We start from the raw sequence: 13,538 nt of genomic DNA, 5'->3' as shown, positions 1-13,538 counted from the left end.
CAGAATTATGCTTTACACCAGTGTACACTCAAATAGAGATGGGGCCGCTAAACCATACAGAAGAATCTCTGCGTGCTGCATGTTGACTTAGTGTACTGTATAGTTAAATATATTATCAATGTTCTATTGTTGTTTTATTTATCTTGTTAAGTGTTTCCCAATTACATTTTAATTTGGATCTGGCAGTACTGGGGAGTGTTGTGTCCAAACTACATGTTTGACAGCTCTGCTGTATAGGTTGAAATGTGACAAAACATTAGTGCTTCCCCCCCACCTTTTTTTTTTAGCCTGTGACACATTTGTGAACTTTCTGGGATATAATATCAGTACACACTAGGTTTCCTCTGTCACCTCCACCTATCACTATGGCATCTGTCAATTCACACGTCCTACATGAACCACAGAATTTGTAAATACCATATAGAGAATGAAAGAATGTTAAAGTAGTAAGGATTCTTAGAATTCATCTAGTTTATCCTCCTGTCTCTTCCCCCTTTTAAAAAATAATCAAGGACACTGAGTCCTAGAGACAGAAGCTGTTTGGCCAAGGTGGCAAAGCAAGCATGTTGCCAGAGCAGAGCTAAAGAAAAGCTCTTTGACCCCTGCCCTTGACCCTCTGAGGTAAACCAGGCAAATATTTTTATCTCCTTTTTATGGAGGAAGAAAATAAGATGCTTAAAGGTCAAGCAACTTGTTTGTGGTCATAGAACTAGTAAGTACATGAAGAGGAGAACCCGATTCTCCTCACTCCAAGTCCCGTAATCTGCCCATTATATCACACTGCCATTCTAACATGTGAAGGTGGCAGAGAGGTAAAAGGGCTGATCACAGAGTCAGGACTGCCTGGCTTCAAGTGCCATCTCTGACATTCACTGGCTTTTTGACCTTGGGAAAGGACTACAGATACACAGCAGTCCTCCTCTCTTGTCTCTTCATTGAGGTCACCACGAATATTTCCGTTGTCATCTTCCTGCTCAAAACAATATTCAAAATGGGAGGAAGAGATCCTGGATACTGCTGGACCCCAAATATATCTTCAGGATGCACCCAAGTATTTTGCTACATGGCCTGAGCAGCAACATTGTATATGGGGGTCCAGGGATATCACTGCTGCCCCTTTGTGCCTTAGACGGTGAGCTGTTACAGGGAGAGGTGCCAAGATCAGTGCTAAATGCGGTTTAGTACTTGACTACCCATGTGATCTTGGGCAGGTGGCTCAACTTCCAAAGGTCTCAGTTTCCTCCTCTGTCAAAAGAGGCATCTGGACTAGATGACTTCTTGGCTTCCTTCCAACTCTCAAATGCTATGCACAAAAATGCCCATAAATCCAACTGAACTATCCTTTATGATAATTCAGTAGTCTTGACATCCGCTGTGTTCTTTTGTTTACTTTGTCGGTTGGCAAAATGCTCTGTTTGTCATTTGGGTGTTTCCCTGTGAAACAGTGAACCAGTCTCAACTGTGTGGAGTACAAACCTCTCAACTTACACAGAATTCTCTCAATTCTGGTCTTGCTAAAGCCTGGATTTTGTTTGTTTACTTGGTTTCATTTCAGTGGTATGGGAGAGTGCTAGACTTCGAGTTAGGAGTACTGGGTTCACTTCCCATTTCAGACACTTTCTAGCCATGGGCAAATCATTCTTCATCTGTAAGGTGGGGATGATCACAGTTAGTGTTGTGACCTTAAAGGCCATCTAGCCAAATTCCCTCATTTTACAGATGAGTAAATGAAGGCCCAGAAAAGTTAGGTAATTGGTCTAGTAGTCAGAAGAGTCCTCAAAGAACTGGATCCCCTGACTCCAAAGCCAGTGAGCTCTCCATGGCAGCATGCTTGCCTTCTCTTCTTCCCAGGGTTATTTGAGGAAAATGCTTTGCAAACCTCAAAAGCTATAAGAATGAGGGTTGTTGCTCATTTGTGGATGTGGTTGGGTGGGCCAGGGTGCACCCAGCAAGAAAATGGTCTTGAGGCAGATGAATGATGAACATGAGAATAAATATGGATGGGGATTTCCAATGTGAGTGAGCAGGGGAGCTGAGAAAGAGAAACCAAGGGGACTGAGAGACCTGGGGAGGGGGCAGTCCTGGAATCGGAAGGCCTAAGCCGGAGGTATAGCTCTGCTCCTTACTGGTTGTGTCATGTGACTAAGCCATTGGAATACTGTACAGGTTTCTCATCCTAGCATAGACCTTGCTCAGTTTCAGTTTTCTTATATGTAAAATGGAGATAATTAAGGATTTATTCTACCAACTTTAGGGTTTTCTTGAGAATCAGAAAAGATGATGAGTGAAAAATTGAAATTCATAAAGCACTATAAATATATAGATTACATATACTAAAATTATAATATATTATATATAATATGATATTTTATATTTACTTTATATTATATATACTATAATATAGAACAAATATATAATTATATATACATATCTATACTTATGTATATGTGTGTATGTATATACATATACATGCATACATATATACATATACATATTTTTATATACATAGATTGTTAGATAGATAGGTAGATAGATAGATGGTTATAGCCAGTATGATGTAGTGGCTGCAGTGGGAAGGGACCTGGAGTCAAAAAGATTTGGATTCAAATCCTATCTCAGACACTTGCCTTCTGTGTGACCCTGGGCAAGTCATTTAACTTCTCTCAGACTCAGTTTCCTCATTTGTAGAATGAGGATAAGAATAGCGCCTGCCTCATGGTGTTGCTGTGAGGGTCAAACAAGACGATATACATACAATGCCTTGCAAGCCTTAAAGCACAATGTAAGTGCTAACTATTAATGTTATTTTCATCATCACATTATGTCTTCAGAAATTATTAGTGTTAAAAAACACTGGGGCCAAAAATGTTTAAAACTTGGAAGCAGTTTTGAAGTTTGTTTATTGCCTTAGTTGTTGTTCCATAGAAGCTTAATAATGCAGGACTTTAAAAAAAATATGACATTCAGGTGGGTGACATCCTGTCTCTTGATAATTAGTAGCGGTATGACCAGGAGCAAGTCACTGGACTGGTCTGAGCTGCAGATAACTCTCTAAGACTCATCGGCTCAGTTATAGAACACTAATGATCTTCCTGGTGATGGGAGCTCCCACGCTTTTGAAACCATAGATCCTTGGCAAGTTGGCAATGTTCCATTGTCTTTAAAGGTTTTCTCCTTCATGTTCTCGGCTATCTGCTTTTCATCCATTTCTCGCTTCCAGGAGTATTTTGTACAATACTCTCTGGTAGACTCAATGTGACTTGATTGATTGATGTAATTAGAGAGATCTTAATGTCATAGGATATCAGAATTGGAAGAGAACTTTGAGACTAGTCCAATATTCACATTTTACAGATAAAGAAACTGAGGCCCAGGCACATGAAGTGACTTGACCATGTCACACAGCTAGTTAGCAGCAGAACTGAGATCATAGCCCAGCTCCCAAACTCCCAGTTCAGTATTCTTTTCAGTACATACCAGATTGTTCCTAGAAAACCATAGTCCATCATTCATTTAAACATAAACCATTTCAAGCTCTTAAAGGAAAGGGTCCATTAATGATGTAACATTATTATTATTATTAAAATCACTAAAATAAGATAGTTTATGGTATAGCAATATGTGCAAGCAGAGGCATTCTCTGGGTGTCAGGGTTCCCAAACTGGTGTACGTCTATCCTACGGGGTGTGAGAAGCTCGTCAAGAGGGTAAAGGGAATATGTGAATCAGTCATCTGATTGAAATTAATCTATTGTATTTCTTATGTGCACATATATTTCCTTTCATATTGAATAGAGAAATATGAAGGTTTTTCTTACGTGAATATGTATGGTAAACTCCAGCATTTATTTCCATTCGTAAGAAATAGAGGACAGAGGAAGGTTTACTGAAAGACAAGGAGTACTGGGACTGAAAGAGCTTGGGAACCATTACTCTGTGGCCCAAGTTATAGGGTATAACCGGAAGATGCTGGGCTGTGAAAGGTCTCCAGCTAGGCTCTTCCTTGGGAGAAGGAATGAGAAGAATGCTTACTGGTTGCTGGCTCACTGGTTGTTGGCTCTCTGGCTGCTTGTTCAGGGGCTGAACTGGTAAAGTTGATGGGGTTTTCCCTTTGGGTACCTGCTGACTGCCCTCTGAAAGTTGGTAAGACTGACTCTGAGGATCCAAATAAAGAAATAAAAAAAAATGCTCAAAGACCAGCCAAATTGTGACTTTTGAAAGACTGAAAACAAATCATAATAAGCTAACTATGCTAATCAATAAATGAAAATTTTCCCAATGCCCAATAGCTTTGAAGAGTATTCCAGAAGCGGATCTTAGTATTTCCCAAAGGTAATCTACAAAACTACTGTTCATGATCTTGGATCACTTGCTAAGGTGACCCACCCTCCTCTAGCTTATTAAATAATGCCTCTTTGAAGACAATATCTTTAGGCTTAGGATCTTGAAAATTTCTGAGCAAATATGGGACAGCTAGGTGGTACAGTGGATAGAGTGCCAGGCTTGGAGTCAAGAAGACCTTACTTTAAATCCAGTCTCAGACAATTACTAGTTGTGTGACCCTGGGCAAGTTACTTAATCCCTGTCTGCCTTAGTTTTCTCACTTGTAAAATGGGGATAATAACAGTACCTACCTCACAAAGTTGTTGTAAGGATGAAATGAGATAATATTTGTAAAGGACCTAGCATGTAATGGGTGTTATATAAATGTTTATTCCCTTCCTTTCCCTATCCTCTACTTACTAAATAGGCAGAAGCAGAAAAACCTTGTAAGCAAAGCTATAGTTAGCACAGAGATCTAGCACTTCCTGATGGGTTTCAGAGTACATATATAAACCTTATTATACTCTGTAAACCCTCCCTCTTAAACATCACTTCTAATGACAGGTAAACACAGTCGACCTCAGGGATTTTTTTTTCTCCTTCAATGTACAATTCATCAAAATAAGAAGATGCTGTATTCATTAGCATGTTTTTTATAATGTCCCTATGACTTCAAGGAATGCCAAAAGTTACTGCGATTAACAGAAATTAAACCCAAAGTAAAACATTTAGTCTACTACCTGGGTATTTTCATATGTGTTTGATGCTGGGTGAATGAAATCCCTGGATGACTGAATTTTCCCCTTTATATCCATATCGCATGTTGCTTTGTTTAAACAGAACCACAGTGCACATACATATCCTGCTGTCTGTTTGGCACATTTGTATATGGAGCTGAACTTTCTCTCCAACCAAGACAACTGTGGAACTAAGGGTTTGTGCAATTCTCTGAGTTGAAGCAAAAAAGCCTTCATTCGTTCACTCATCAAATATTGATTGCATACCTATTATAGGTAAGGCACAGTGATTTATTTTGTTGCTTTCTTAAGATACATTTCTTTCTTTGTTCCTTACTTAGGATCCATTATTTCTGAGCTAATTAACTGAATTCTATTCAAAGAAATGCCCAGTACTTGTTAAAATTTTGGTACTCCATAGTTGAAATGAATAAGAAATCACATTGACACCCCCCGGGGTGTGGAGGGGGAAAGCTTTGTATAAATCAATCCAGATTTCAGATTGTAAATTTATATCATCACATAGATTTGTTAAATTTATATAAGTTCCCATCTCATGCATGGCAAAATTAAGGCTTGATTTCTTTGCTGGCTTCCCCAGTGAAATTACTTACATGGCGATTGCCCATTTTGTAGATTTCTTGGATGAAAAAGACAGAAGTGGCGTGTAGGTTGATAAAATGATAGTGGTAGGAGTGGTGAAGGTTTATAACACTTCTCTGAGGGCTTGGGACAGTTTCTCTCAGGTTAATAAATAACTTATAGAATTTAATTTGAATAAATTTTTGGTGGGAGGTTTTTTCCCCTACCCTTTCTGAATATGCTGTTTTTTATTCTGAGGTGTAGCAACAGCATTGCAACAATAACTATTTGAGAACTTAGAATGGTCAAGTGGCCTTGGTCAGAAGTCTCATTCAAATTAAATATTGTATCAGTCGATAAAATATTAAGGTTTATTAATATTAGTAACTAATTAATCACTAGGGGTGGGTGGATCAAATGCAATTCTCTGACTTGGAACTTATTGTTATTATTGTTTTATTTTTCATTTGTGTCTAGCAGGGCCTCAGTTTCCTCATCTATAAAGGAAGGAGTTGGATAAGGTGACTTCTAAGGTCCCTCCAACCTAAATCTATGATCCTGTGCAGAGTAGGAAGGCTTTTGCTGTTGTTCAGTCGTTTTCAGTCATGTCTGACTCTTCGTGACCCACTTTGGGGTTTTCTTGGCAGAGATACTAAAGTGGTTTGCCATTTCCTTCTCCAGCTCATTTTACAGATGAGGAGAAGCAAACAGGGTTAAGTGACTTGCCCAGGGTCACAAAGCTAGTAAGTATCTGAGGCTGGATTTGAACTCAGGTCTTTATGGTTCCAGGCCTGGTGCTCTATCCACTATGTCATGTAAGTACCTACCAAAACTACAAAACAACAAAACTACTTCTTTGTTTGTCAATTAAAGCCCCTTACAATCTGGTTCCAAGTTACCTCTCCAGACATTGCAGTGTTCCCCTCACACACTTGACCTTCGGACCTATTTATCAGTCAGTCAAATGTATTTATTAAGAGTTTACCTGCTCCATGATCTAGTCACTATGGCCTGCTTGCTGTTCCTCACACAAGACACTCCATCTCCCAACTCCCAGTACATTCTCCCTGGCTGTCCATCTGCCTGGAATTCTCTCCCTCCTCATCCCTGCTTCCTGGCTTCCTCGGCTTTCTTCAGGCTTCAGCTAAAATCCTCTCTTCTGTTGTTCTTGTCGTGGAGTTGTTTCAGTCATGTTTGACTCTTCGTGACCCCATTGGGGTTTTCTTGGCAAAGATACCGAAGTAGCAAAGATATAGTTCATTCTGCAGATGAGGCAAACTGGGTTAAGTGACTTACCCAGAGTCACACACAGCTAGTAAGTATCTGAAGCCATATTCAAACTCATAAAACTGATTCTTCCTGATTCCAAGCCCAGTACTCTATCCACTGTGCCACCTATTTGCCCCGCTTCCATAAGAAGTCTTTTTCTAATCCTCCTTAATGCTAGGGACATCCCTTTTAGATTTTCTTCAATTGATCCTGCCTATATCTTGTTCACATGTTGTCTCACTCATTAGAATGTGAACCCCTTGAGGGGAGGGACTGTCCTTTTCCTTTGCATCTCCAGCTCTTATACAATGTTTAGTGCATAGTTGGTACTTAATAAATGCTTGTTCTGTTGCTGTTGTTAAGTGGGAGGGATACAAAGGAAGCTAAGAACACCCTCTTTGTCTGAAAAAGGCTTTTATCTATTGTGGGAACAACATGCCAATATCTATGTCCATGCAAGATAATAGATGGTTTATATGGAAGGTGTTTCTCTCCAAGGGCAGACAGTAATTGTGTGTGTGTGTGTGTGTGTGTGTGTGTTCGGGTGGGGTGAGGAGGGTAGGATAGTAACAAGGAATGGCCTGATGTAGAGTGTGGGAATTGAGTTGATCTTGAAGGAAGTCAAGAAAACCAGTAGAGGACGGTGAGAAGGGAGAACATTCCAGGCAAGGGGAACAGCTAGGGGAAAGGTACAGTTGGGAGAAGGAATTCTGTGCAAGGAATGACTAGAAGACCAGTGTCATTTTATTGTGGAGTACATGGAAGGGAGTAAAGTGTAAGAAGATTGGAAAGGTAGGAAGGGGCCAGATTATGATGGACTTTAAAAGCCCAACAGTGGATTTTATATTTAGTCCTATAGGTAATGGGGAGCCATTGGAGTTTACCGAGTAAGAGAGGGTGTGACTTAATCAAACCTGCACTTCAGGAAAATCTCTGGCTGTCCTGTGGAAGATAACACCCTTCCTCCATCTTGGTTGCTTTGCACAGCCTGTCACCCATATCTGGAAAACCCTCCCTCCTCATTCCCTCCTTTTAAACTCCTGAGCTTCTGGGAAGCAAGGAAGGGGTGAGATAGGGAAAGGCCTCCAACCAGAAGATGGTATCTGAGCTGGCTCAAAGGAAGCCAGAAACGCCAGAGGCAGAGGTGAGGAAGCAAAGCCTTCCAGGCATGGTGGAGAGCCACTACAAAGGCATAAAGTGTAGAGATGGAGTGTTATGTGTGAGGAATACCAAGTAAGCCAGGTACCCGGATGATAGAATACAATGAAGGGAGAAAAGTGTAAGAACACTAGAAATGGAGGAAGGAGCCACATTATGAAAGGCCATGAAAGCAAAAGGGAGAATTTTGTATTTGACTCTGGAGGTCTTTGGGAGCCACTATAGCTTCTGGAGCACAGTGGATGATATGGTCAGACCTAGGCTTGAGAAAAATCACCATCATGGTTGACTGGAAGATGGATTGATTGGAATGGGGAGAGACTTGAGGTATAACCTGTTAGAAGACTCTCTCAATAAACCAGGAGGTAATGATAATGGCCTGCCCTGGGGGGCGGGGGGGGGTTGTATAAGTAGAGAAAAGGGGATATACATAAGAGATATTTTGAAGGTTGAAACTACAAGACTTCGCCATGAATTTGGGAGGTAGGGTGAATGTGAGTGAAGAGTTAAGGATATTGCTGAGGTTGTGAGCCTGGGAAACTGAGAGTGGTGCCCTTGATAGTAACAGGGAAGTGTGGAAGAAGGGAGGGTTTGGAGAGAAAGGTAATGAGATTTTCTTGCCCATATTGAATTTGAGATGCTATGGGCATTGAATTTATCTGGTGAATAAAGTGACTAGTGCATATCCTCACTGGGCACTTTATTCTTAGATCAAAAAACAAATAAGCCAACTAACAAACCCACAAATGTTGCTCACAAAAGTGGGCATTGGGTTATGTCAGCTGCTATGGTTATAATCTGTTTTGGGGAATGAGTTGGAACCAATCACAAATTATTTCAGATAAAATTTAAGAGAAAAAAAGTAAATAACGAAAATTTGTGGGGAAAGCTCTCTGCTACACATACTTAGCTCTAGAGCCACAAAAACTTCCTTGGGAGTCCAACAATTAAATTTTAGTGCCATGAGTTGGCTTTAAGCTAAAAACTGATAAATGAAGCATTTTTGGTTTTTAGAAAATATTTTCCATATATACATATATGCATGTGTATCTGTAGATAGAGCCTGCACAACATATGGCCCCATGGATCGCTTGCAGCCCACCAAAGGATTTTGGGTAGGCCACCAAAAAGTAGGGTTGCCACTGTGCATTTTCTCCAGTTTGTCACATGATCCATGGCAACCAACCATTGTCTGTAGTCTCACCTATCTATGACCTGAAGAAATGTAGCCTATTTTAATTTCGGTCCCTACCCTACTGCCAAGTTGTGCAGGGCTGCTATAGATACATACACATGTGTGTATATGTACATATACACACACACACACACACACACACATATCTGTAGATATATTGGATGCTATGGGACATCCAATTTGGGATGTCCAAAAGGCACTTGATGATGTAGAATTGGTGCTCAGGACAGAGATCAGGTCCAGAAAAAGAGATTTAGAATCATCTGCATTGAATTGGGAGCTGGTGAGATCACAGAGTGAGACAGTATAAAGTGGAAAGAGAAGAGAGTACAGGACAGAATCTTAGGAAATACCTACAGTTAAAAAGTGAGACATGGAAGAAAAACCAGTTTAAAAAAAAAAAAGACAGAAAAAGTGGTTGAACAGAGACCTGGAGAGAGTAGTATCACGAAAAGCTTGAGACTCATGTCAAAATATCATGGAGAAGAAAGGATTCTACAGTGTTGAATGCTGCTGAGAGGTTCAGGATTGGAAAAAAGGCTTTAGAGGTGGCAAGTAAGTGTTCACGAGTATATTTGGAAAGACAAAGTTGAATGATAGAGACAGAAGCCAGATTTCAAATGGTTTAGGAGAACAATGAGAGGAAATGCAACCAATGAGGCTATCTGCATAAGTGTCAGGTGCTAGTGGGGATTCTTTTTCTTTTTCTTTTTTTTTTTTTGGTTAGGCAATGGGGTTAAGTGACTTTCCCAGGATCACACAGTTAGTAAGTGTTATGTGTCTAAGGCCGGATTTGAACTCAGGTCCTCCTGAATCCAGGGCCAGTGCTCTATCTGCTGCACCACCTAGCTGCCCCTGGGATTCTTTTTCAAGTATGGGCTGAATGTCCTCAGACATCCCCTCCAAATCCAAAATTCTGTGATTCAATCATCCATTTTTCATCACAAGTAAGATCAATAATTGTGTCAGAGGCTCATAGGAACTTAGATTTCAGGGCTGGAAGAGACCATCTGGGACATTTTTTTTTTAAATTTATTTTTATTTTTTAATTTTTATTTAAAATTTATTGTTAAGACTGGAAATGTATTAATATTTTCTTTATAAAATATACATTACTTAAAATAAATTTTATTAAATTTATCATTTTGTTTATTTTAAAAATAAGTTTTATTAATGCCTTTTATTTTTGACATCACCGTTCTTTCTGTAAAGTCCCATTCCTGCCTTTTTCCCTGCAAATATTGAACCTTCTCATAACAAAGAAAAACCAGTTAAGCGAAAAGAATCAGTATGGTGGTTGTAACAGCAACAACATTTTAATGATATTTTATAGGGGCAGTTAGGTGGCACAGAAACAGAAAGACCTGAGTTCAAATCCAACCTCAGATATTTACTAGTTGTGTGACCCTGGGCAAGTTTACCTCAGTTTCCTCGTCTATAAAATGAACTGGAGAAAGAAATAGCAAACTACTCCAGTATCTTTGCCAAGAAAACCTCAAATGGGGTCACAAAGAGTTATACATGACTGCACAACAATAAGAAAACATTTTTATACTGCTTACTATGTGCCAAGCACTTTACAAATATTATCTAATTTGATCCTCACAACATCCCTGAGAGGTAGGTACTATTTTGGTCCCCATTTTATAGATCAGGAAACTGAAGCAAAAGGAGGCTAAGTGACCATGTCAGATAATACATGCAACATTCTTTCCCAGATAGTCCCCCTCCACAAGTAGGCTTCGTATCTTTTCTCTAGGACATTATTCTTCCCCCTTATTTTACAGATGAAAAAAATGGAGACCCATAAAAGTTAAGTGATTTGCCCATGATCATTCAGGTAAAATCAACTCTGCTATCTTCCAAAGCCCAGAAGTCAAGCTACTATTATTATTATAGTTCAGCGACACTGATGTTTTTGTGGGTTTTGTGGAAAAGCTTGGGAATTGAACTGCAATTTATAACATTTTTTAATAATGGTAAATACATGTTTCAATTTTCAAACAGCTGAACAGTGAAATTTAAAGCAAAACTTATGTGTAATTTGGGGTTCAACTGTATAAGCCTCATTATCTGAACTAGATCGTAAGCTTCTTGAAATAGGGGCCCCAGATTACCTTTTTGTATTCCCAGCATCTAAATCTAAATTTTAAAAAATGTGTGCACACACACACACAGGGCTTCTTGATAGTTGAACCTAAGACTAGTCCTCAACAACAACAACATGTTCTAACCATTGGAATTCCCCAACAAGAAACCAACCTAAGTCTGAGATGTTTACTCAGAAGCGAAAGATCATTTCAGTTATCTGGCCTACTTTCAGAACCTGAGAAAATTTAGGTCTCTGACAAAGGAAATCAAGTAGAAGTTTTATGTAATGCATATATGAATTTAGAAGTTCCAGACATGATGTTGCCACAGAGCCAAAGATGAAGGTCCTCTTTCCGCAACCATATCATCATGGACAAGGATGGATGAAGAACTGGGATTAGAGGAAATGGATAACTCAGTCATGAATGAAAGCCTAGTGAGGTCTTCAGACTGAATCTCTATATCTGATAGGCAGTTTCTATTAAAAAACAACAACTGCTAAGTATTATTTCAGCCTTATTCAGAGTAGGCAGTCCATAAGGGCTGAAGGGTATGAAACAGAAGATAATGGCTTAAGAGCTTTCTGGGCTAATGTATTGAATAGATCTTTAATGATAAAGCCCTCTGATTTTGGTTCTAGGATCTTGTAACTTCCCAACTTACAAGAGCACACCTTGTTTAGATCATTGACTGAGAAGGTTTTCTCGTTGTTTTCTGTGGTTGTTTAATAGGCAAGGTTTTGGGGGAAGTTTCACAGTTTTGGCCCTTCACTGTGACATCTTGACTCTTCCTCCCTGAATTCAAATATGAAGTAAAATGAGCATTTCCACATTCATACTAGAACAGAGAAAAGAAGATTGTGCATGAAACTGTGAATATGATAGACAACTTGCTTTTCTTTTTAAACATATACTAAATTCAACATGTAATTTTCAAAGCTGCCCGCCCGACTTATTTATGATTTTTTTCTGGCCTCCTTTTTGTTCTCTTTTCCACATGAAAAGAAGAAGGTTTCAATGACCCTCTGTTCTTTCTCTTCTCTCTTCTCCTCTCCTCTCTTCTCTTCTCTCTCTTCCTTCTTTCTTTCTTTTTTCTTTTATTTCTTTCCTTCTCTTTTTCCTTCCTTCCTTCCTCCCTTCCTCCCTCCCTTCCTTCCTTCCTCCCTTCCTTCCTCCCTTCCTTCCTTTCTTTTTCTTTCCTTCTTTCTTTCACCATTCTATTACTACCCTCCAACTCCATTTGGGGGAAAAAAAAAAGAAAAACAAATCCCTTGTAACAAATATATCAGAATGACTCTTGAAGGTGGGAGTAATGGATGAATCATGGTTCCAACCCTTCTTCCTTGAACTCTGAAACTATGATAAATATATGAGGGAATGAACAACCTGGGTATAATTCATTTCAATTCAACAAGTATTTATTAAGTACCCACTATGTGTCAGGCACCATACCAGATACTGGGGATATTAAGACAAAGATATTGTTAACAATCTTTGCCCTTAAGGGGCTTATGAGAGAAACAACATGAATGTACATGCTTGGGGGAGATTGGAGAGAGAGATGGGCATGCTAGATGACATCAAGGTCTTTAAAGTCTCTCATATGGAATAGGAATTAGACTTATTCTGTTTGCACTCAGTGGTCAGAACCAAGAGGGATAAATAGAAGTTGCAAAGAGGCAAATTTGGGGTTGGTGTCAGGAAAAATATTTCTTAACAATTAAAGCTGCCCCAAAATGAAATGGGCTACCTTGGAAGGTGACAAATTCCTCTCACTGGAGGTCTTCGGGCTGAGACCAGGGGAAAATTTGTTGGGTATACTACAGTAGCATTTCCTTTCAGGTATGAGTTAGACTCTATAGCCACTGAGGTCCCTTCCAAATCTGAGATTTTGTGACTAAATACAAAATACATGCAAATAAAGGCAGAGTAATTTCAGGGAGAGGGAGGGTATTAATAACTGTGGGCATCAGTTCCTGTAAGAGGTGGCACATGAGCCGGGTCTTAAAGGAAGCAAGGGATTCTAGGAGGAAGAGACGAGGACAGAGAGTTTTCCACACCTGAGTGCCATGGTGCACAAATGCACAAAGATGGGAGGTCTATTCTCTATACAGCTGCCAAAGTGACTTTCTCAAAAGTCAGATCTGACTATGCTTTTCCCCTCCTACTTAGTAAACTCCAATAA

General features: G+C 39.5%; 1 protein-coding gene across 2 annotated transcripts in view; it reads right to left on the bottom strand.

Annotated features, from left to right (window-relative positions):
* ANXA13 (annexin A13) overlaps window positions 1–5,733 on the bottom strand; it is a 79,000-nt gene extending 73,267 nt beyond the window's left edge. The window contains exons 1-2 of one of the 2 annotated variants that reach the window (XM_027854068.1): window positions 5,674–5,718; window positions 4,032–4,154 (exon numbers count right to left, since the gene is read on the bottom strand). In XM_027854068.1, the coding sequence (XP_027709869.1) occupies window positions 4,032–4,154; window positions 5,674–5,688 (138 nt within the window). In that variant the 5' untranslated portion in view covers window positions 5,689–5,718. Of the gene's footprint in view, window positions 1–4,031; window positions 4,155–5,673 lie in introns of both variants that reach the window. The other variant, XM_027854069.1, reaches the window with a different exon arrangement.
* Between the last annotated feature and the right edge of the window lie 7,805 nt (window positions 5,734–13,538).

The sequence above is a fragment of the Vombatus ursinus genome, unplaced genomic scaffold, assembly GCF_900497805.2.
Source record: "Vombatus ursinus unplaced genomic scaffold, bare-nosed wombat genome assembly UNPS02010284.1, whole genome shotgun sequence".
Lineage (NCBI taxonomy): Eukaryota > Metazoa > Chordata > Mammalia > Diprotodontia > Vombatidae > Vombatus > Vombatus ursinus.
Note: the sequence above shows the minus strand (reverse complement) of the source record. Positions and strands in the feature narration are given on the sequence as shown.